The 24,886-nt window shown below is 49.9% G+C and overlaps 1 protein-coding gene across 5 annotated transcripts in view; it reads right to left on the reverse strand.

Moving 5' to 3' along the window:
- The window catches only part of tenm1 (teneurin transmembrane protein 1), a 1,865,819-nt gene that overhangs the window by 344,174 nt on the left and 1,496,759 nt on the right, over positions 1–24,886 (reverse strand). For all 5 annotated transcript variants that reach the window (XM_038774907.1, XM_038774908.1, XM_038774910.1 and 2 more), the window contains one exon: positions 734–972. In XM_038774907.1, coding sequence (XP_038630835.1) covers positions 734–972 — 239 coding nt within the window. The remainder of the gene's footprint in view (positions 1–733; positions 973–24,886) is intronic.

Consider the following 24,886-nt stretch of genomic DNA (forward strand, 5'->3'; position numbering starts at 1 on the left):
TTAATTTGCTGAACTGTTTATCGGTTAGAGGATTAAGTTGTTCTGTTTTGTTGGCATGTTGCCCTTCTTTCTTTGTATTATTTTCCTTTTTGGAGTGTTTTGTAAACTTATTGAAAAACTTTGAATAAATACATTAAAAAAAAATTTCAGACTGAAGATTACACATTAATTGATAATGAAAGTCATCCTTTACGACTGTCAAGGTGTTGCATAAGGGGAAGGAGCTAAATTGTGATCAGTCTGTCGAGATCTTTCCTAATGTGTGGGGAAGGTCCATACAGGCCACAAATGGTCTGTGATCAAAAGAATAAAGCACGTTGAGAAACCCCATCCATAAAGAAGGATGTTGTTCCCTCTGATAGTTATTTAGTTGACTGATTTTGCCTTATACAGTTCCCCCAGCAAGGTAGATGGGCGGGTTTCATGAAAAATGTTTTGCATTGCCCACTGGGAACTTGAAGGGGGAGCTAAAAATAATCGAAGAAACAATTATAGCATGATAAAGAGAAAGAACAATCAGTAAATTGGAATGCACCTCAGACAACTTAAAGTACATTTATATACAGACCATGCTACATTGTTTTAAGCAAATCCATGCAATTACGAATACAATTAACCTTTTCTCGTACAAGCAAAGATGATTTATTTTCATGCACAGAATAAAATGTAGTCTGTAGTTAAGGGAAAAATAACAAAGTGGAAAGTAACAGATGAGATTAAAGAAGAGACTTACCAATAACATATGCGAGGAGCAGCGCTAGTGTTACAGTAATAGCTGTTGCACTCAGTGCTGTGCATTTCCAGTTGCAGCACTTATAAGGTTTGTTGAAAGTGAAGGCAGGTCTGGAAAAGGTACTTCTAGGAAGGGGTCTCGGAGGTGGAGAGTAAACAGTATTGGAGGTCAAAGGATAGCTTGGATTGGTAGTACCATAGAGGCTGGATGTACCAGATCCTGGTTTAAATAGGAAGTGCCTATAGGAAAACAGAGAAAGAGACTAAACAGGATTGAAAGGAAGATATAGGTTGAGACTGTCACTGTTTGGCACCTGCCTTTCTTACAGCTGCACAATATTAACACCGTGATCACAATGTGAAAAGAAAAGCTGTTTAACTCTCCTGCAACAGCACTGCATTTCAAGAGAACCTTTTTTAGCCTTTGACCTTTTCAGACAATGTTTTTGAAGCCATCTCCTATTTGCCTGAATATAAGTCAAGTACAAATAGGGTCATTCCTTCCACTGAAGCACATCCGCCTGGAAGCTCAACCAACTGTGATAGCATTCCACTGTAATTTGAAAATCACTGCCATTTCTTCCTCAACCACCACTCCTTGATGATTGTTCCGAACATTTATTGCCATTTGAGTTCCAAATGTCTGCTTTAAACTTACATTTCATTATTTTAAACTTCTGTTTTTAGTACAACTTTCCAGGCTCAATTTGTATTAATTTTCTTCATTCAAAACAATATTCTGCTAACTTTAACATCACAGATCTGCTGAAATATCCATATAGCGACTTCCACAATGAACCAAATTGCTTTGTTAATGGACGTTCAGAACTGAGAAGAAGAACACATTAATCCCACTTGCTCCCAAAAGTAAATAAATAAAAGGGGGGGAAGAGAAAATAATAAAAATCAGCACTTGTTCTACTTCTTATCTGCAATATTTGCATTTATAGAAAGTAAACATAAATAATTTGATTTGTACTCATTCCTGGCAGGAATCTTACGAAATTCAATTCCAACTTCTACTGTACTAAAATACAACAAATGGCAAACAGGCATTTCTCTGAGAGGTAGCGGTCTTCCAGCAAACAGTGATGTCCATTTGCATTTATATAGCAGCCAGAATATAGTAAAATGTCTGTAGGTTCTTTGCAAGAATGTATCAGGAGGGATGTTCAGAGTCTAGGTAACACTTAAATGGTAACACTTTACAATGGTAAACTCAGGTTTGCCCAGGTCAGCATCGGAGAAATGAAGAGATCTCAGAGGTTTGTGGGGCTGGAGGTCATTATGGTAAAAGGGAGGGGTGAGGGAATAGGGGGAATGAGGTCATGGATAGACTTAAAAACAAAGATGAGATGTTTAAAAATTGAGTTGCTGCTTAATTGGCAGCCAATGTAGGTCGGCAAGAATAAGGATGATGGATGAACAGGTCTTGGTGTGAGAACATGGGCAGCAAAGTTTTGGATGGCCTCAAGTTTATCAACAGACGTTTTTGGAATAATTAAAACTAGAGGTAACAAAGACATGAATGAGAGTTTCAACAACAGCAGATGAACTGAGGCAGCAATGTTACAAATTTGGATCTCAAACAGGCAGTCTCAGTGATGACACAATTGAACCAGCAGCCTGCCAGTGACGTGTTTCCTGATGTTCAACATTTGCATTTAATTGTCAGGCCTGTAGGCCTGCGTCATTCCCCCATCCCAGTAAGAACGTCCATTCACGTCGGTATGAGGGAAGTTTGATGTGAAACTCAATTGGTCTCCAAAGGCGTGCACCTGGTGAGCTGATCTCCCAGAGGAACTCAGGTGAGTGCATCGTTCGCGATACGCCGAATAATGCCGCCGGAGGTGCCAACAGCTTCAATATTGCTTTTACCGCCCACTATCAGCCTCTGCCAATCTGGGAAAATTCCGCCCATTGATTTTGGTCTTTTCAATATTTAAGTGGAGAAAGTTTCTTCTCATCTAGCACAGTTTGTTGGTCATGTAACATGATAAAGCAACAGCAATGCAGAAGCCGAAAGAAGTCACGGTGCTGAATCCAACAGCATTCATATGAAACCTGATGTTGAGTTTTTGAATGACATTGCTCAAGAGCAGTATATCGATAAGAATTAGGAGGGGACAAAGGACAGATCCTAGGAAGCTGTGCGGAATCTAAAGAGAAGCTTATGTAGGTGATTTTTCTGGACATGACCAGACAGATAAGAATCGTACCAGGTGGGGACAGCCCCATGCAGCTGACCAAGCAAACTGCAGTGAATTAATTTGCTCTCTTTCGAGACTGATATAACTGTTGGAAGAATAGCAAATTGGGAGGGACAGTGGAGTTTGAAAGCTGACATGAACTGGAAAAGACTAAGTAAAAACATCTTTGCAGCCTCCAAGCCGTTGCAACCATTAGCAAACGTAATTTGCAGAATTGTACATGTTGCGATTTGTTCTAGTCTGTTTTATTTGGATTTGTCAGATCGGGACTGCAGACAATTAAAGGAACGAGCGCACAGGCTCCTATCAGTGCTGCTTTACTAGGATTCAGAATATTAAACCACCTAGAAGCAGGTTGTGATCAGTCTGGCTAAACACCAAACTGCTCAGTATGAAGCTGGATATGTGGCCAGCCTAACGTGACAGATGGGGCTTCAGTTTAACATTTCATCTGAAAGGTAGTACCTCAACATTTAAAGTCCACCACCTTCTGAATCAGAGGAAAGAGTCCACCACCTCCATTCTTGAGCAAACCAATGGATCACTTATCATCCAAAAAGCTGGAACTCATTATTATTTTCATGAAAATGGAATCTTCTTTTATTTTTCTTCCCACTTTGCCTTTTCTCTGTGTATGCCGTGCACTACATCCCAGCTGGAAGGACAGGCAACTAACCTATCCCCATGACCTAAACTGACATGTTTGATCCAACATGTGTGGTGATATGACATATGATTGACAAGAGGAATGTCAACTTTGAAATAAAGCTAACATTTACTATTTTGGCATTCCGATATATGAAAGCAAATTTGCAACATATATTTGCTGATTCCTATTGACTTTCAGTAAAATAATTTTCAGAGATATTAATGTTAACATGCAACTTTGTGTGTATAAATGGATGTGTGACTCTGAATGTCAACAACCTTGGCAGGGTCGCTTTGTAGTATTTAGTGAACAATTTGGCCCTAAATGTCAGTAAATTAAGTTTTGTGGACATTCATAGAATTTACAGTGCAGTGCAGAAGGAGGCCATTTGGCCCATCGATTCTGCACCGGCTCCTGGAAAGAGCACCCTACCCAAGGTCAACACCTCCACTCTATCCCCATAACCCAGTAACCCCACCCAACACGAAGGGCAATTTTGGACACTAAGGCAATTTATCATGGCCAATCCACCTAACCCGCACATCTCTGGACAGTGGGAGGAAACCGGAGCACCCGGAGGAAACCCACGCACACACGGGGAGGACGTGCCGACTCCGCACAGACAGTGACCCAAGCCGGAATCGAATCTGGGATCCTGGAGCTGTGAAGCAATTGTGCTATCCACAATGCTACCGTGCTGCCCAAGCTGTCTCAACACTGCCCCAAGATGAAAGTTAATTTACTTTTACTATCGTGAACACTGCCTTTACCAGCAGCAACTTGGTTCACCACCATTTCAGACTGACTGGCGTGTCTCATTTGTGATGTATAACTTCAGTAGCCTTTCAAGTTGAGACAAATGTGTACTATCTGAGAGAGCAAGACAAAAGATGCCTTTACTTTTAATCATACTGGGGTTACACAACGCTTAAGAGCAGAGTTTACCATTGCAACGGTATTGCAACGGAATTGCCCGATGGACCCGTTGGAGGCCAATTCAAGAAATAACAGGATCAGTCTTCTCAAGGAAAAGATAAATGCAGCACAGGACCGTTACACTCTCTGTAAATGGAACCTCTCAGGTTGGATTAGAACACTGGCAAGACCTGTCATGAACATTGATTTTTCTTCAAATTAATTACAGAAACCTGTGAACACTCTTAATCCTCTGTGATTATGGGGCGATTCTCCGGCTGCATTGTGCCCGGTGCAAATCCCGTTATGGAGGAAAATTGCGGGAGAGCGCTGAAACGGGATTTTCAGCAGGCGCTATCAGTTTCCCATTCTCCCAGGGCGCTCCAGCTAGCGTGACCAAGATCATTGAGAGCAAAGTTGAATGAAGCGGCCTCCCGGTATTCTCCCACCTACCGCCCCCCCCCCCCCCCCCTCCTCCCCCCCCAGTGGGAAGTTACCCTGGTGTGTATCACTACTGACCCTTATAGAATCAAAGAATTTACAGTGCAGAAGGAGGCCATTCGGCCCATTGAGTCTGTACTGGCCCTTGTAAAGGGCATCCTACTGAAGCCCACACCTCCACCCTATTCCCGTAACCTAGCAACTCCACCCAACCTTTTGGACACTAGCGGCAATTTAGCGTGGCCAATCCACCTAACCTGTACATCTTTGGACTGTGGGAGGAGAGAGGAGCACCCGTAGGAAACCCATGCAGACCCGGGGAGAATGTGCACACTCCGCACAGACAGTGACCCAACAGGGAATCGAACCTGGGACTGTGCTAACTACTGTGCTACCGTGCTGCCCATAAACTGGGGACCAGGTGCCATGGACTCTGAGAGAGCGCAAGGAGGTGAGTGCCCCTCTCCACTTACCTTGAGGGAGCACAAGGGCACAGCAACTGCGGGCAGTGGATGTTTTCCAACCTCTGATGCCTGAATAGCAGCCTGCACTGGAGGAAGGTTTCCACCATAAAAGCAGCTGGCACCACTCACACAATGAATTGCAATGGTTCCTTAATAAGGACCTTTTCACAGTCACTGACGAATTCTCTGGATAGATGTGATGACCATGCCAGGGACTCGGAGGCCCGCATCAGGGTCATGGCTGGACAGTACTCTGGCACTGCTCCCTTGCAGTGGTATTAGCTATTCCAGTCCATCCCAAGTGAAGGGAACACCAGGATGGTTCCTTCATACTGGTTTGTCACAGGGCTCTCAGAGTTCTGTTGTTGAGCACCAGTCCCTCTAGTTTAGCCAGCTGCAAGAGGGGAAAAGAATGAGCTCCTGATGTGGCACTTCTCGGCCATGTTCCAGGTGTCGAACATAGAACTTGGAATCTACAGTGCAGAAGAAGGCCATTTGGCCCATCGAGTCTGCACTGGCCCATGGAAAGAGCAAGTTACCTAAGCCCACACCTTCCACCCTATCCCCAACCTTTTTTGGACATTAAGGGCCATTTAGCTAGCCAATCCACCTAACCTGCACGTCTTTGGACTGTGGGAGGAAACCGGAGCACCCGGAGGAAAACCACGCAGACACGGGGAGAAAATGCAAATTCTGCACTGACAGTGACCCAAGCCGGGAACCAAACCTGGGACCTTGGAGCTGTGAAGCAACTGTGCTAACCACCGTGTCAAGCCCAATACTGAGCCAGAAGGGTGTGCCTTCAAAGGGTGTGCACTTCAGGACAAAATCCAGGAATCACTGCAATGCAATACTGAGGGAGCACTGCACGATTAGAGGTATTAACGTGAGACCTCCCTATCCTCTCAGGCTGATGCAAAAGATCCCATAGAATTATTACAAATGGCAAAAGATTTTTTTACATTATCCCTCAGCCGACATCACTAAAAAGGCAGATTATCTGGTCATTAGCTCCTGGCTGTTTCTTGGAATCCTGCTGTGGGCAAATTGCTCAAGAAATTCATTGTCCTGTTTCCTTTTCATGTTTCATATAGCAAGCATATACACACTGGAAATCTGCTGGTTCCTTCTACACATACAAATTGGGCTCTGAAGATGGAACAATGCCCCATTTCCTATTATATCTTGAAGAATATAGGGAGAGAAGAGGCAGAGGCAGCAGGCAAGTAATTAGACTTTTAGTTTAATATTCTGGTGGAGTTGGAAGGAGCAAGAGTAAGCTGCTTTGGGCTTCCATACCCTGACCTTCCTCCAGCCATCCTGACTGTAATGTTGTTTTTTTTTTTTTAAATAATTTTTATTGAAAGAGTTTTTCCATACAGACATTTACCCCTACTAATTTTTAAATTATTTACAACACAATCCCTCTAGGCAAATGTCCCTCCCTCGCCCGCCCTCTCGCGCGCACCAGTCCTCCCCCCCCCCCCCCCCCCCCCCCCCCCCCACCCCCGGCAACCTTAACAAACAAGGCAGCCTACAGTTTCAGACATGAGCAGCGAGCAGACCTGCCCGCGTTACAGTCGTGCATGTCCCCCCACGACCCTTGCTGCCCCCCCCCCCCCTCCCCCCCCCCCCCCCCCCCCCCCCGGGTTGCTGCTGCCACGACCCCGAACGTCTATCTCTGATCTAAAAAGTCAAGGAAAGGTTGCCACCGCCTGGCGAATCCCTGTACCGACCCTCTCAGGGCAAATTTGATCCTTTCTAGCTGAATATAGCTAGCCATATCGTTAATCCAAGTTTCAACGCTTGGAGGCCTCGCGTCCTTCCATTGAATTAATATCCTTCGTCGAGCCACTAGGGACGCAAAGGCCAGTATTCCGGCCTCCCTAGCCTCCTGTACCCCCGGTTCTACCCCGACCCCAAAGATCGCAAGCCCCCATCCTGGTTTGACCCTGGACCCCACCACCTTCGACACCGTCCTTGCCACCCCCTTCCAGAACCCTTCCAGCGCCGGACATGCCCAGAACATATGCACATGGTTCGCTGGGCTTCCCAGACATCTGACACACCTGTCCTCACCCCCAAAGAACCGGCTCATCCTTGTCCCCGTCATGTGAGCTCTATGCAGCACCTTAAATTGAATGAGGCTCAGTCTCGCACACGAGGAGGAAGAGTTGACCTTCTCCAGTGCATCCGCCCACGTCCCGTCTTCTATCTGCTCTCCCAGCTCCCCTTCCCACTTGGCTTTCAGCTCCTCCCCTGATGCTGCTTCCGCCTCCTGCATTATCTTGTAGATGTCTGATATCTTCCCCCCTCCGACCCAGACCCCCGAGAGCACCCTATCACTCGCCCCCTTACTGGGGAGCAGGGGAAACCCCTCCACCTGCCGCCTAGCAAATGCCTTCACTTGTAAATATCTGAACATGTTTCCCGGGGGGAGCTCAAACTTCTCCTCCAGCCCTCCCAGGCTCGCAAACCTCCCCTCTATAAACAGGTCCTTCAGCTGCCGTATGCCCACCCTGTACCAGCTCTGAAATCCCCCGTCGATGTTCCCCGGGATGAATCTATGGTTCCCTCTTATTGGCGCCGCCAACAGACCTCCCATTTCCCCCCTATGTCGCCTCCACTGCCCCCATATCTTGAGGGTGGCCGCCACCACCGGGCTCGTGGTGTACCTCGTGGGGGGGAGCGGCCATGGTGCCGTTACTAGGGCCCCCAGGCTTGTGTTGCCACAGGACGCCCTCTCCATTCGTTTCCAAGCTGCCCCCTCCCCTTCCATCATCCACTTGCGCACCATTGACACATTTGCCGCCCAGTAGTACCCCGAGAGATTGGGCAGTGCCAGCCCTCCACTGTCCCTACTCCGCTCCAAAAAGACCCTCCTCACCCTTGGGGTGCCATGCGCCCACACGTAGCTCATGATGCTACTCGTCACCTTTTTGAAGAAGGCCCTAGGGAGGAAGATGGGCAAGCACTGAAATAAAAACAAGAACCTTGGGAGGACCGTCATTTTGATTGACTGCACCCTCCCCGCCAGCGACAACGGTACCATGTCCCACCTCTTAAATTCCTCCTCCATCTGTTCCACCAGCCTGGAAAAGTTCAACTTATGGAGGGTCCCCCAGTTCCTTGCCACCTGCACCCCTAAGTACCTAAAGCTCTTTCCTGCTCGCTTGAAGGGGAGTCTCCCAATACCCTCTCCCTGGTCCCCCGGGTGTATCACAAAAACCTCGCTTTTGCCCAAATTTAGTTTGTACCCCGAAAAGTCCCCAAACTCTGCTAATAGTTCCATTATCTCCGGCATTCCCCCTTCTGGGTCTGCCACGTACAGCAGTAGATCATCCGCATACAGCGATACTCGATGTTCCTCCCCTACCCTAGTCAGTCCTCTCCACCCCCCTGAACCCCTCAGTGCCATCGCCAACGGTTCAATCGCCAGTGCGAAAAGTAGGGGGGATAGGGGACATCCCTGCCTGGTCCCTCGGTGGAGCCCGAAATACTCCGACCTCCTCCCGTTTGTCACTACACTCGCCGTCGGGGCCGAGTAGAGCAACTTCACCCACTTAATAAACCCTTCCCCAAACCCAAACCGTTCCAACGTCTCCCACAGGTACTCCCACTCCACCCTATCGAATGCCTTCTCCGCGTCCAGCGCTACCACTATCTCAGCCTCCCCCTCCACTGCCGGCATCATAATTACATTCAGCAATCTCCGCACGTTCGTGTTGAGCTGCCGCCCCTTCACGAACCCCGTCTGGTCCTCATGGATTACCCCTGGCACACAATCCTCTATTCTAGCTGCCAGGATCTTTGCCAGCAACTTGGCATTCACGTTCAGAAGCGAGATAGGCCTGTAGGACCCGCACTGCACGGGGTCTTTATCCCGCTTCAATATCAGGGAGATCAGAGCCTGCGACATTGTCGGGGGCAGAACCCCCCCCTCTCGCGCCTCATTAAAGGCTCGTACCAGTACCGGTCCCACCAAGTCCACATTTTTCTTATAGAATTCCACCGGGAACCCATCTGGCCCCGGCGCCTTCCCCGCTTGCATCTGACCTATTCCCTTGACTAGCTCCTCTAGCCCTATTGGCGCCCCCAGCCCTTCTACCAGCCCCTCCTGGACCCTTGGGAACTTCAATTTGTTTAGGAAGTCCTCCATTCCCCCTCTCCTCGTCGGCGGCTCAGACCGATACAACTCCTTGTAAAAATCCCTGAAGACCCCGTTCACTTCTTGCCCCTTCTGCACTACCTTCCCGCCCCTCTCCTTCACTCCCCCAATCTCCCTAGCCGCATCTCGTTTGCGAAGCTGGTGTGCCAGCATCCTGCTCGCCTTTTCCCCATACTCATAGACCGCGCCCTGTGCCCTTCTCCACTGCGTCTCTGCCTTCCTGGTGGTCAGCAGGTCGAACTTGACCTGCAGGCTGCGCCGTTCTCCCAGCAGCCCCTCCTCTGGTGCCTCCGCATATCTCCTATCCACTTCCAATAGCTCCCCCACCAGCCTCTCCCTCTCCTGCCTCTCCTTTCTTTCTCTGTGCGCCCTTATGGAGATCAGCTCTCCCCTGATCACTGCCTTCAGGGCCTCCCAGACCATCCCCACCTGCACCTCACCCGTGTCATTCAAGTCCAGATAGCTCTCAATGCTCTTCCGGACCCTTTTACACACCTCGTCGTCCGCTAACAGCCCCACATCCAGCCGCCACAGCGGGCGCTGGTCCCGCGCCTCCCCCATTTCCACATCCACCCAATGCGGTGCATGATCAGAGATCGCAATGGCCGAGTACTCAGCTTCCCGTACCCTCGGGATCAGCCCCCTGCTCAACACGAAGAAATCGATTCTGGAGTACACTCTATGGACGTGGGAGAAAAAGGAATACTCCCTCGCCCTCGGCCTACCAAACCTCCATGGGTCTACTCCTCCCATCTGCTCCATGTACCCCCTCAGCACTTCTGCCGCTGCCGGCCTCCTATTGGTCCTTGAGCTCGATCTGTCTAGCCCGGGGTCCAGCACTGTGTTAAAGTCCCCCCCCATGATCAAGCCCCCTGCCTCCAGTCCCGGAATGAGGCCCAATAGGCGCCTCATAAAACCCGCGTCATCCCAGTTCGGGGCATATACGTTGACCATCACCACTTTCTCCCCCTGCAGCTTACCCTTCACCATCACATACCTACCCTCCTTATCCGCCACCACCTCCTCCGCCACGAATGACACCCTCTTTCCCACCAGAATCGCCACCCCCCGGTTCTTTGCGTCCAATCCAGAGTGGAACACCTGTCCCACCCACCCCCTTCTCAGGCGAACCTGGTCCACTACCTTCAAATGGGTCTCCTGTAACATTGCTACATCAGCCTTCAGTCCCTTCAGGTGTGAGAATACCCTTGATCTCTTGACCGGCCCATTCAACCCCCTCACGTTCCAAGTGATCAGCCGGGTCGCGGGACGACCCGCCCCCTTCCCCTGCCGATTAGCCATGTCCTGTTCCCTGCTCGCCCCGGGTCGACCCTCCCCTCCTGACCCGCTCCCCATGGCGATGTCCCCCTCCCCCCACCTCTCCAGTCCTCCACTTCCCGTTTCTGGTCTTTTCAGCAGCAACCCGGTGTCCCTCCCTCACCCCCCTCCCCCCCCCCCCCAGGCTAGGACCCCTCCTAGCCGCGATGTACCCTCCATCGTACTCCCGTAAGTCAGCTGGTTCACGCTGACCCGGCTGCTCCTGCCACACTCCGACTCCCCCCGGCTCGGGGGGGGGCCTCCCCCCCCTTGCCACTCCTCCCTGGCCCCGCTCCAGCGCGGGAAAGGTCGCCATTGCTAGCCACGCCCTGCACTCCTCCCCTCCCCCCTCCTCTGCCCCACGCGCGGGAAAACAGAGGAAAGCCCGCGCTTTCGCCCTGCCACACCCCACCCCGCCATCTTCAGCTCCACCCCCGTCCCCGTCCATGCCTGTAAAAGAACCCCCCCTAGGGGCCCATATCCCCAATCTGCTCTCCCCCCCCGTCCCACCTCCCCAACTTAACATTATAAATAACAAATAAATAACAAATAACGATGTACTTAACAGTCGCCCTCTACCAAACAGCATAAATAACCATAAATAACCATGAATAACCACAATAACAATAACTAAGGGAAGTTGGCAAAGGGGGAAAAAACATCAGAAGAAAAACCACAGCAAGAGTTCAAAATCCAAACAGAGAATTCAGCTGAAAGTACCCGAGCGGCTACGGCCGCCAAGTATCCCCTGGGTCTAATTCGAGTCCAGTTTCTCTTCCTGTACAAAGGCCCACGCCTCCTCTGGGGACTCAAAATAGTGGTGTTGGTTCCTGTAGGTGACCCACAAGCGCGCTGGCTGCAGCATTCCGAACCTGATCCGTTTTGCATGTAGCACTGCCTTCGTCCGGTTGTACCGGGCCCGCCGCTTTGCCACCTCCGCACTCCAGTCCTGGTAGACCCTCACCGTCGAATTCTCCCACTTGCTGCTCCTTTCCCTCTTGGCCCACTCCAGCACTCTCTCACGGTCGCTGAGTCGCTGGAACCGCACCAGCACCGCCCTCGGGGGCTCATTTGCTCTTGGCCTCCTAGCCATGACCCTGTAGGCCTCTTCCAGCTCCAGGGGCGAGGGGACGGCCCCTGCCCCCATCAGGGAGCTCAGCATTTCTGCTACATATCCCGGGAGGTCTGACCCCTCCAGGCCTTCTGCCAGGCCCAGGATCCTCAGGTTCTTCCGCCTCATTCGGGTATCCAGCTCCTCAAAACGGCTCTGCCATTTCAGGTGGAGTGCCTCGTGCACCTCTACCTTTCCCACGAGGACCGTGGCCTCCTCCTCCCTCGCAGTCATCTCCTGTTGCAGCTCCCGAATCGACGCCTCTTGGGTCGCCTGGGCTCCCATCAGCCTGGTGGTCGTCGCATTCATTGACTCCAAGAGCTCCATTTTCAGCTCCGTAAAGAAGCGCAGGAGAGCGGCCTGCTGCTCCTCCGCCCATTTCCTCCATTCCTCGGGTGCGCCACCGGCCGCCATTTTGGTCTTCTTCCCCCGCTTTTTTTTGGGAGCTGCTGTTGCTTTCTTTACCACCCCACTCCGGGTACCGACCATAAAGTTGGTCTGGTTCTCTTCAGGGAGCCTTCCCCCACCGGGATTTGTCCTTACAGCGCCGTTGGGGCCCTCCAATCGGCCCGAAAACACCTTTGTAGCAGGAGCAGCCAAACGTGCGACTTAGCTGGTCATAGCCGCAACCGGAAGTCACTGTAATGTTGTTTTAAGAAGTCTGCAATCAACCTGAGTAAAGGGGACCGTTCCTTCACTTCCTGGCAGTGAGCTCCTGCTACCCGACTTTCATTTGTACCAACAGTACCACTATACCCACTAATTCCTCTTTGGAGTGCACGTGTGATTTATTTAAGCATACAGCCCCTTTAATTTTTTATGGCTTGACAATGCAAACGTGGCCATTTAAAGGAGCTAATTTGTACTCAGCCGCACAGTTAACGGGGAGCGTTGGCCACCAGGAATGGTTTTGGATACAGGGTGTAGAACAAACAGGATATATGGCCCAGGCGTAAAAATATCCTGAACCTCTGCCTGCTGAGGTCAGAACCGTTTACTGCTTGTTTGGAGTTCCCAACCAGGCTTGTATGTCTGAAATGTGTTCCCCTTCTCAGCACTTCATTCCTCACCTTAATGTGCTTTTATCAAACTGTAAAGACAGCTTTCATTGTCTTTTATTTGGGTATTGCTGTAAAGGGCAGCACGGTAGTTAGCACTGCTGCCTCTCAGTAACAGGGACTCGGGTTTGATTTCGTTCTTGGGTGACTGTGTGGAGTTTGCACTTTCTCCCTGTGTCTGTGTGGGTTTCCTCCAGGTGCTCCGGTTTCCTGCCATAAGTCCCAAAAGTCATGCTGTTAGGTGAATTGGACATTCTGAATTCTCCCTCAGTGTACCCGAGCAGGCACCGTAGTGTTGCAACTAGGGAATTTTCACAGTAACTTCATTGCAGTGTTAATGTAAGCCTAATTGTGACAATAATAAAGATTATTATTATTACAGGGATAGGGCTGGAGATTGGGCCTGGGCAACGTGCTCTTTCAGGGAGTCGGTGCAGACTCGATGAGATGAATGGCCTCCTTCTGCACTGGATGGACTCGATGGATTTTATGGAATTGATGCAAAATTAGTTATCCAATCGAATGAATACCTGTGTATTTAAATAAAACAGCGAGCTTATAGTTTTCTTCATGCATTATTACCAATAGCTTGAGTAGCAAGTATCAGATTCAGCTTTATTACAGTCTATCAAAAATACAGATTTTGAACAGAACTATGGGGCTGGATTCTCTGATCCCCGACGCAGGAATTGCGTCAGGCAACAGGACAGAGAATACCCGATGACAACAGAATCGGGGACAGCCCTGCTTTTGCGATACTCCACCACCTGAAAAGCGACTGACAGCGTGGGTCTCCTTTTCGACAGAGGAGTGCCGAATTTCAGAGGCATGGAGGGTGCGGGGAAAGAATGCCACGGGTCTACCTGCCTGGTTGAGGGTGGTGGCCAGAGTGACGTCTGATGCATCGCTCGTGGGTTGAAAGGGGAGGGTCTCGTCAACCGTGTGCATTGTGGCCTTAGCGATGTCGGCCTTGATACGGTTGAAGGCCAGGTGAGCGTCGGCCGTCAGGGGAAAACTGTGGAGTGAATGAGTGGGCGAGCCATGTCCGCATAGTTAGGGACCCACTGGGCGTAGTATGAGAAGAACTCCAGGCATCGTTTGAGGGCCTCGGGGCAGTGGGGGAGGGGCAGTTCCATGAGGGGGTGCATGCGGTCACTGTCGGGCCCTAGAACTCCATTTTGCACCACATAGCCAAGGATGGCTAAGCGGTTGGTGCTGAACACGCACTTCTCCTTGTTATACGTTAGGTTCAAGAGTTTGGCGGTGTGGAGAAATTTGGAACGGTTAGCGTCGTGGTCCTGCTGGTCATGGCTGCAGATGGTGACGTTATTGAGGTACGGGAAGGTGGCCCGCAGTCCGTACCAGTCAACCATTCGGTCCATCTCCCGTTGGAAGACCGAAACCCCATTAGTGATGCCGAAGGAAACCCTAAGGAAGTGGTAAAGGCGGCCGTCTGCTTTGAACGCAGTGTATTGGCGGTCCGCCTTGCGGATGGGGAGCTGGCGGTAGGTAGATTTCAGGTCCACTGTAGAGAAGACGCGGTACTGCGCAATCTGATTGACCATATCAGATATGCATGGGAGGGGTTACGCGTCGGGTTGCGTGTTAGATCGCGGCACCCACGGGCCACACGAGGTCTGGTGTGGGGGGGGGGGAAGATGGTGGCGCCCACGGGCCGCACGTGGGTTGTGGGGACGAAAACGGCGGAGCCCACGGGTCGCACATGGGGGGTGCAGGAACAATGGGCTGGTTACAGCGGCGATTGACCGGGCGTGGCACACCTTTCTTCCAGCAGGCCTTGCAGATTGGTGCTCCACGCTGGGCAGCGCTGCAGGGGGTGCTTTGTCTGCCCGCAGAAATAGCACTTGGGCCCCCTGGGATTGGCTGGCTGCCGTGTGGCGCAGACTTGGGGTTGGCTGGGGACGGTCGCTGGTGGGGTCCACGATATCCAGGAGGGGGCTGCCGTGCGGTCAGGGGCGTACGCTTGTACATTACGGGAGGCTACTGTTAGTGAGGTAGCAAGTTTCTTAATCACCGCGAGGTCGAGCGTACCCCCTTCTAAGAGATGCTGGCGGATGTACGCCCACCCTATGCCCGTAACGAATGCGCCCCTGATGAGGAGTTCGGACTGTTCAACGGCCAAAACTGCCTGGCAATTGCAGTTCCTCGGGCAGGTCAGGCCAGAAATCCTGCAATGACTCACCGGGGAGTTGTTGCGGCGTGGACAGAGGTGCATGGCGTAGAGTTTGTTGATCGGTCGGGTGTATTTCTCTTTAAGAAGTGCCATGGCCTCAGTGTAGTTGGGCACGTGCCAGATGAGGGGAAAAATATCGGAGCTCAACCGTGTGTACAGGACCTGGAGTTTCTGTGCTTCTGATCGTTGAAGCTGTGTGACATTGAAGGCATTACCTGGCCGGCAGGAGATTCACACTCCTCACTGACCAACGGTCAGTTGCCTTCATGTTTAACAACACACAGCGTAAGATCAAAAATGATAAAATCTTGAGATGGAGGATCGAGCTCTCCACCTACAATTACGAGATTTTGCATCGCCCCGGTAAGCTCAACGTGCCTCCCGATGCCCTATCCCGATGTATATGTGCCAGCGCACAAATGAACCAACTCCGCACCGTGCACGACAATCTCTGTCACCCAGGAGTCACCCGCTTTTACCACTTCATTAAGTCCCGCAATCTGCCCTACTCCATTGAGGAAGTCAGGGCTATCACCAGAGACTGCCAGGTCTGCACGGCATGTAAACCGTACTTCTACCGGCCAGACCGTGCGTGCCTGGTGAAGGCATCCTGCCCCTTTGAATGCAATGGCCTCAGCATGGACTTCAAAGGGCCCCTCCCCTCCAACGACCACAACACGATCTTTCTTAGTGTGGTCGACGAGTACTCCCGATTCCCCTTCACCGTCCCATGCCCCGATCTGTCATCTACCACAGTCATCAAAGCCCTCAACACAATCTTCGCTCTGTTCGGTTTCCCCACCTCTGTCTACAGCGACCAGGGATCCTCATTCATGAGCGATGAGCTGCACCAGTATCTGCTCAACAGGGGCATTGCCTCGAGCAGGACGACCAGCAACAACCCCAGGGGAAACGGGCAGGTGGAGTGGGAGAATGGGACCGTCTGGAGGGCCGTCCAGCTGGCCCTACAATCCAGAGATCTGCCGGCCTCCTGCTGGCAGGAGGTCCTCCCCGATGTACTTCACTCCATTTGGTCGCTCCTGTGCACCGCGACTAACGAAACCTCCCATAAACGTCTCTTTGCCTTCCCCAGGAAGTCCACCTCTGGGATTTCACTCCAACTTGGCTGGCAGCTCCAGGACCCGTTATCCTCTGTAAACATGTGGGACTCCACAAGGCAGACCCGTTGGTTGAGAGGGTACAGGTACTCCACGCAAACCTGCAGTACACCTACGTAGCATACCCCGACGGCTGCTAAGACAGTCTCCCTCAGGGCCCTGGCACCAGCTGAGTCCCCACACACACCCCACCCCCCCCCCCGCCCCGGCGCCACTCTCCCTTTCCCCGGCGCACCCCACTACGGCCGCCAAGACAGCCTCCCTCAGTGCCCTGGCACCAGCTGGGTCCCCACACCCACCCACCCCCCCCCACCCCCCCCCCCCCCCCCCCCCCGCCCCGGCGACACTCTCCCTTTCCCCGGCGCACCCCACCACAGCCCCTGCTCCAGGGCAATCCGTCCTCCCCTTGCTCCCACCCGGGGATGAAGAAGATTTCGACATGCTCCAGTGTCACTGAAGACCAATCCGATGCCTGAGTCGCTACTAGCACTGCGGCGCTCTCAACGACAGATCAAGGTGCCTGATCGTCTAAATTTGTAACTTTCTCTGTAATTTTAAAATTAATTTGTATGTATATAGTTTTGCACCAGCCCCGCTGGACTCATTTTTAACAGGGGGTGAATGTGGTAGTCACCACTATTGTATTATATTGTATATATGGGTATTACGGCAAGGCCCCTGTGCTACAGGTACGGGGGTAGATCCCTGCCTATGGCTCTGCTCAGTAGGCGGAGTATAAATGTGTGTGCTCCCCGTACAGCAGCCATTTCGCCAGCTGCTATTGGAGGCCACACATCTCTGTATAATAAAGCCTCAATTACATTCTACTCTCGTCTCGTCGTAATTGATAATGCATCAGTGGGTCTCCAGGAAGTGGCAGCGTCAGGTGGCGGGGTAGCCTCAGCGGATAGCTCCGCTCGCACCCCCATTCCATGGAGTAGCCCGGCATCCATCGGGTGCCCAATTGCATTTTCCGATTCCGACGTCGTCCGACAGAGAATACCTGACAGTTGCATTGTGTTACCATGTTGCTAATTAAACTGTGTTATGTTAATTTTCAAATTGTAGCCATGGAAGGAATGTTCGGATAGAAAATCCTGTTTGCCATGATCTGAGTGGGAGGTTTCGTGATCCTACCCGCTCACAGCCTTTCCAACCAGCTATTTATGGTTTATATGAAATTGAATTCTGAAAGTGTGCTGGCACAATTTAAGGGAATGTATCAGGCATTTAAAGGGACACTTTTTTACTTTAAACAATAAAAATGTTCAGAACTGCTATTTCTTGCAAAATAGAGGATATATGCACCTCCAACAATGTCGATGCGGCGCCACCAAGTTAGCAGGTGAGCAAGAGACGGTGGCAGGGAAGGAATGTGAATTAGCTGGCAAAGATCCAATTAAGTTCCAATTTACAGTTCAGAGTGCCTATGAATTCAGAGCTCACAGACCTTACATATAAAATTAAATTCATGCTTGAGAAGAATTCTCTGCAGGAGTCAGTTCGGTCCTTTTGATAATGGGACTACTTCTGCGCTGTGCTCCTGAAGTAGTTTTCAACAATTCAGTCTACTATACAACATTTGGAAAAATCAAGGGTCATCTACAGCACAGTTAATTATCTCTTAGAAATAATCAAAACTGCCATTACAGAGGTCTTGGGCTTCATTATGCAAGTGCCTCTCCTGTCCAGATTCAATGCTGGGAGATTGGGATGCAGAATGTCACAGAACTCTTTGCTGCACTCACACATGCTCACATGCAGACCAGTGTGGCATGGTGGCACTGCTGGCCCATAGCGCCAGGGACCTGGGTTCAATTCCGGCCTTGATTGCCTGTGTAGAGTTTACACTTTCCCCCTGTGTCTGTGTGAGTTTCCTCTGGGTGCTCCGGTTTCCTCCCACAGTCCAATGATGTGCAGATTGCGTGGATAGGCCATGAGAGTGGCGTGGGACGAGTGCTATTTCTGAGCATTGGTGCAGACTCGATGGGCCAAATGGCCTCCTTCTGCACTGGAAGGATTCTGACTGATTGTGTTGAAGGATTGTCCAGGAGGAGTGAAAGGGCTGAAGAAGATCTGGGTGAGGTTGCTATCACTTAATATGACATTATACCTATTCCATCTATAACAGTGGCAGCAAATCTACAACATAGTTGATTGATTCAGCCAGTCACTGATTGGGTGGACCTGGCTGAAGCAGTTACAAGCCTATTTGCCAACCAATAAATGGAAGTGTGGGTGCTAGAAGTGAATTAACTGTTTCCTAGAAAGTTGAAGTCAGCTGAATTTGAGCTTAAAGCCAGGTAATCAAGCAAATCAAGCAAGCAAACTCCTTTTGGAACTGGAATTAAGTGTCAAGGTGGCTAAATCACCATCCTTTCATCCCTGGGATTGTGCTAACATCCATTCAAGGTGAAAACCCAGGGAGCGTGCACATCAGGAGCAGCAGTAGGCATGCTAAAACTGGGGTGCCAACCTGATGAAGCTACAGCAGAGGAATGCATGCATACTAAACGGCGAAGGTAGCATGCTTTAGAGAAAGCAATCCTACAACTGATGAAACAGGTCAAAATCTTCAGTCCTACCACATCTAATCATGAATAGTGGCAGGCAATCAAGCAGCCAGCAGGAGGAGGAGACTCCATGAACATCCCCATCCTCAAGGATGGAGGAGCTCATCACATTTGCAGAAATGACCAGGATAAAGTATTTGCAACAATCTTCAGCCCGAACTACCATGTGGGTGATTCGTCTCTGCCTCCTCCTGAGATCCCTGACATCATAGATGTCCATCTTCAGAATTATAATTGGTTCCTCAGAAAACTCAGCGAAGCATTGATAATGGACACAGCCATCCAAACAATAGACTCTGCAGAGAAAAGAACAGAAAGTGCTCCTTTATATTTCAAAGCACAGTGCCTGTCAATCAATGTAAAGGAACAGGCAGTGAGACTTTTCCAAATGCCTAAACCAGTTTTTTTTTAAAAATCAGACAGAGCCATTTAAATCCCAGCATAAAAAAATGTGGAGATGCCGACTGGAGTGGAATGGGCACAGTAAGAAGTCTTACAACATCAGGTTAAAGTTCAACAGGTTTGTTTTGAACCACTAGCTTTCGGGATGCAGCTCCTTCCACAGGTGAATGAAGAGGTCGGTTCCAGAAACACATATATAGACAAAGTCAATGATGCAAGACGATACTTTGAATGCGAGTCTTTGCAGGTAATTAAGCTTTACAGGTACAGAAGGTATGTCTGGAGAGAGGGATAATCACAGGTTAAAGAGGTGTGAATTGTCTCATGCCAGGACAGTTGGTAGGATTTTGCGAGCCCAGGCCAGATGGTGAGGGGTGAATGTAATGCAACATGAATCCAAGTTCCCAGTTGAGGCCGTACTCATGTGTGCAGAATTTGGCTATCGGTTTCTGCTCGGCGATTCTGCGTTGTCGCGCGTCCTGAAGGCCGCCTTGGAGAACGCTTACCCGAAGATCAGAGGCTGAATACCCTTGACTGCTGAAGTGTTCCCCGACTGGAAGGAAACATTCCTGCCTGGCGATTGTCAAGCGATGTACCTACCAACTGTCCTGGCTTGAGACAATTCGTACCTCTTTAACCTGTGATTATCCCTCTCACCAGTCGTACCGTCTGCACCTGTAAAGCTTAATGACCTGCAAAGACACGCATTCAAAGTATCGTCTTGCATCATTGACTTTGTCTATAAATGTGTTTCTGGAACCCACTGTTTCATTTACCTGAGGAAGGAGCTGCGCTTTGAAAGCTAGTGATTCGAAACAAACCTGTTGGACTTTAACCTGCTGTTGTCAGATTTCTTATTGACCATGAAAGATGACAGCACAGGCTCTCAGGGCACGTTGTAACATTTTTCCACTGCACTGTGGTGCTTTTTCCATTGCAAAAGCTGTGTAATGAATGTGAACAAATACACAAGGCTTGTCAACTTCCCTTTAAAGGACTGAGCCCTCTGATGAATCACGGCATTAAAAAAAAAATCAACATTTCAATACAGCACCTAAATCGTGACATTTGAAGGTGCACAAACACTTAACTTTCAGAATGTTCCCGCCTTCTGAGCGTTTACTTTACAAACTTTCAAACCTGACATGCTTTTGACAAAGTTCCAAATAATAAACACCAAATACACAAACGGTATGCATAATCTTTGCCCCCATTAAAAAGGGGGAAACCAAACTCAGTGGGTGCAGGTGTGCGTTTTGCACACCCCATATTTCTGTCTAGCAAAAGGATCAAAGTAAAAGGGCTGGTTTGTGAATGCAGAGGAAAATGGGATTTCCTTCAAAAATAAAAGTGTGGCCATTCATGCAATGGAGCATAACTCTGCCTCCAGGCCAAAATTCAGCATCAAGGGTTTTCTGGAATAATCTCCGCTTGTCTGAATGAGTGATTTCTAAGAACACTGAAGAATCTCAGCATCATCCAAAGCGAAGCGACTACTTGAATTGCATTCCATCCACCACCTTGAACATGAACTCTCTTCACCGGCAGCATGGTGTAACACTGATAAGATATACTGCAAGGACTCTTTGACAGGACCTGCCAGATCTGTGACCTCCAGCAACTAGAAGGGCAAGGGCAACAGATGGATACGAACACAACCACCTTCAGGTTCCCCTTCAAGTCTCATCGCAATGTGACTTGAACATATTTCACTGCTCCTTGACAGTTGCTGTGTCAAAAGCTTTGCATTTCTTATCTAACAGCACTGTGGGTGTACCTACACTACACGGGCTGCAGCATTTCTAGAAGCAAATGCACCATTACCGTCCCGAGCAATTAATGATAGACAACAAATGCGGAACTAGTCAGCAGCATGCACATCACTTAATTTAACAAATAAAATATGCCAATTTCCGGAAATTGGGTATAAATTTCCAACCTTTCTCAAAGAAGCCATAAAAATGTCACCAGCGGGATTCTCCATTTCTGAGACTAAGAGCAGGATTCTCTGATTTGGGGGCTATGTCCGGAGGATTCGAGGCGTCTTACTTGGGAAAAACCAGCGAGGCCCCAGCACCGATCCTCCGACCGGTGAGTCACGTAAAACGCATGGCCTTCCCGATATAAACGCCTGGAGAATTGCTGGGTCTGTGGATGCGCATGCGCATGGCGTCGACCTGCAGCGGTCGCGTGGTACAAAATGGCTCCGGCCGCGCACAGACCTGACCTGCCAGATATTGGGCCCCGGACAACCCCTCGGCACGCCTGGGCCATCCCCCACCAGTTCCCCCTGCCCTTGCCGAAGCCCCCCGGCCAGCAGCACGGCTCCTGCCTGACCGTTGGCGGCGCTGGACACCGTCTGCAGCCGCCACGCCGGGTTCCCGACCGCTGAGACCGTGAACCAACTGCATGTTCGGCAACTTGGACCATCGGGGGAGGAGCATCGGAGGAAGGCCTTCAGGTAATGTCCTGAGACGTCCCAAAAGCGTGCAACGTGCTGCTCGATGACGCCAATTTGGAGGGGGTGGAGCATCCGAAAACAGGCGCTGCCCTCTGATTCGGTCGTAAACAGTTGGGAAGCAGAGAATTCCACCCTAAGTGTTGACGCCAACATAAAATTAGTGGAATTTCACAACAGCAAAATTGGCACCGCATCTGAACCGATTCTGCTACTGTTAATCGGTTAGCACAGACGCCACATGGAACACAATCGACTCTGATGAGAAATGGTGTCGGATTGGCCGGTTTCGCAATTGACACCAGGAAGCTGACAAGCTGCAGCCATATATACACACACTTCACTCCCCACCATCCTGCTCCTGCCGTTTGTGCGCAGCCTTCTACTGGGGTGTGGAAATAGGCTGGTAGACAGTTCTACGCATGCAGTGCAGAGGGTGGGTTGCTGGGCAGCGGGTCCGAACCCCGCGCACTCTTTGTTCCTCCGCCGCCCCGCTGGATCAGTCCGCGGGGCAGCTGAGAGGCATACCGGCCTGCGCATGCGCGGGTTTCACGCATATGCGTGATGACATCATCCAGCATTCGCGGGTTGGAGCCGTCCAATCCGCGCATGCGCGGCTGACGTCATCGTGCGCGTCAGCCGCCGTTAACTTTGGCGCGCTGGCTTAGCGAATTTCGCTAAGCCTGCGATGCCGAGGTTCACGGGGCCCCGCTGCTAGCCCCGACCGGGGAGCAGAATCGGGTCCCGGGAGGGGGCGCGGAGGCTGCCGGGAAACACGGCCAGTTTCACGGCAGCCTTCACGACTCTCCGCATTTGCGGAGAATCGCGCCCCCAGTCTCTTTTAGCAAATGTTTATATGGCTAGCCCTGTTACATTTCCGGTCAATGGTAAGAACCATGATGTTTGGGGCAGCACGGTAGCACAGTGGTTAGCACTGTGGCTTCACAGCTCCAGGGAGCCAGGTCAATTCCCGGCTTGGGTCACTGTTTGTGCGGAGTCTGAATGTTCTCCCTGTGTCTGCGTGGGTTTCCTCCAGGTGCTCCGGTTTCCTCCCACAGTCAAAAGATGTGCGGGTTAGGTGGATTGGCCATGCTAAATTGCCCTCAGTGTCCAAAAGGGTGAGGAGGGGTTATTGGGTTCGGGGGATAGGGTGGAAGTGAGGGCTTGAGTGGGTCGGTGCAGACTCGATGGGCCGAATGGCCTCCTTCTGCACTGTATGTTCTATGTCTATTAGTGAGAGATTCAGCAATGGTTATTGTAAGGACCCTTCCTGTTGATTCCTTTTTTACCATTTCTTTTATTTTGGCGTTATCATTTTTGATTGATGGATGTTTAATGGACAGAAACCTTTAAGTTGAGCAGAGGAAGTGAGGAACTCAAAAGTTACAAAGTAGTACACTTTGCTTATTTTTGGACAGCAGAACTCAGACTTTTTGGCACCCGAGAGACTTGGTTCGATTGGTTGGCTGGTGGCCAATGAACTTGCCCGAAGGCCATACTCTGTTTTGCAACAGGTGGTGATTGGGTCCTACCCAAGTGGTATGGTTTTCCGAGAACCAAGGAGAGGATGGGTCAGGTCCTGGACGTTTAGAGAAGCTGTGAGTCTCTCTCACTCTTTCTCCAAAAAAACAACTTTGCTGCCGTATATCTGAACCTACAGAGAACCTGGATGAATCCACAGTAAAAACCATTACAGACTGAAAACGGAAACCTCAAACAGAAAACACAGGCTGAAGGAAGGTGTGCAAGAAGAAAACCATCTGAGATAAAGACTCTTATCCTTTTACTTGGATGTGCAGGTTAGGTTATGGGGTTATGGGATAGGGTGGGGTGGATGGTGAGTGGGCATGTGTAGAGTGTTCCTTAGAAGGGTCAGTGCCGACCCGATGGGCCGAATGGCCTCCTCTGCACTGTAGGGATTCTGCAACAAAACGGATGTCAATTAAATTAATTCAAATTTATCATTGCAACCCTAACTCCAACTCAATTTAGCAATTTATATTTCTTTCAGAAAATTATCAGACTGCATGAGTGGCAGTTGAGATTTTTGTCCACTGCATATTGTTTTCTCTAACCCACACGGAGCATTATATTAGTGGTTAGTCAGCCAATCTCTGCATGTTTCATCTCTCGCAGTGGAGTTCTACTAACTGCAGCTGGATTAGTCTGAAACTCCCTGGCAGTTCACTTGGCATTCCAATATTCAACTTAATCTGATTATCCAATGAACCCAAGGAAAATTGTCAATAATATGCTGAAGCCTAGGGCATCTCAGCATCTGGGGAATCTTGCATGACATTTCCATGATGTACATTGCGCTGATCGAGCATTTTATTTGTCATAGGATGTGTTTGTGGAGCTACAAGAATTTATCCCCCTCCCCCGAGTTATTCATCTATTCTTTTGGCTTTCATCAATGTACATTCGGGGGTTCTTTTTCCTCACTTGCTTTCTTTCACAATATTCTAAATCATGAATTGTTTTCAAACGGCAAATAAGAAGAAACAATTTCGAATGGCAGAATTCTCGGTAACCAGAGGAATTAGCTTTAAAATAATTGGCCAAAGAACCAGCGGCAAGAAGAGGAAAACATTTTTTATGCGGCAAGTTATTATGACTTTGAACTCTGCCTGAAAGGGTTCTGGAAGAAAATTCAATAATTACTTTCAAAGGGAATTGAATAAATACATGAAGTGGATAGATTTGTCGGGCTATTGGGAAAGGTCAGGGCATGGGTAGCCATTTCAAAGAGCAGGCAGAATGGACTGAATGTCCTCTTTCCATGCTGTATCACTTTATGATTCTATGATAATGGCTGTTGCCGTCGCAAATGCAGTAGTCGAACTTGCTATTATCTTTCCATGGCTGGTTTCTCACACGGTACCTCCATACGCTTTAACCATGATGGTGTATAATGATCATTCCTTTCACAGTTTCGAAGAAATTATTATGGCATGTGGATTTGTGAATTTAAATTTGAATTAATTTGTTCACCCCAGAGGTGAGAAACAGCATTGGAGCTTTCTGCATTATTTAGCTCCTCAAACCTTTCTTTGTCAGTCCAAAGTACCAACTG

Source organism: Scyliorhinus canicula, chromosome 17 (assembly GCF_902713615.1).
Source record: "Scyliorhinus canicula chromosome 17, sScyCan1.1, whole genome shotgun sequence".
Taxonomy (NCBI): domain Eukaryota; kingdom Metazoa; phylum Chordata; class Chondrichthyes; order Carcharhiniformes; family Scyliorhinidae; genus Scyliorhinus; species Scyliorhinus canicula.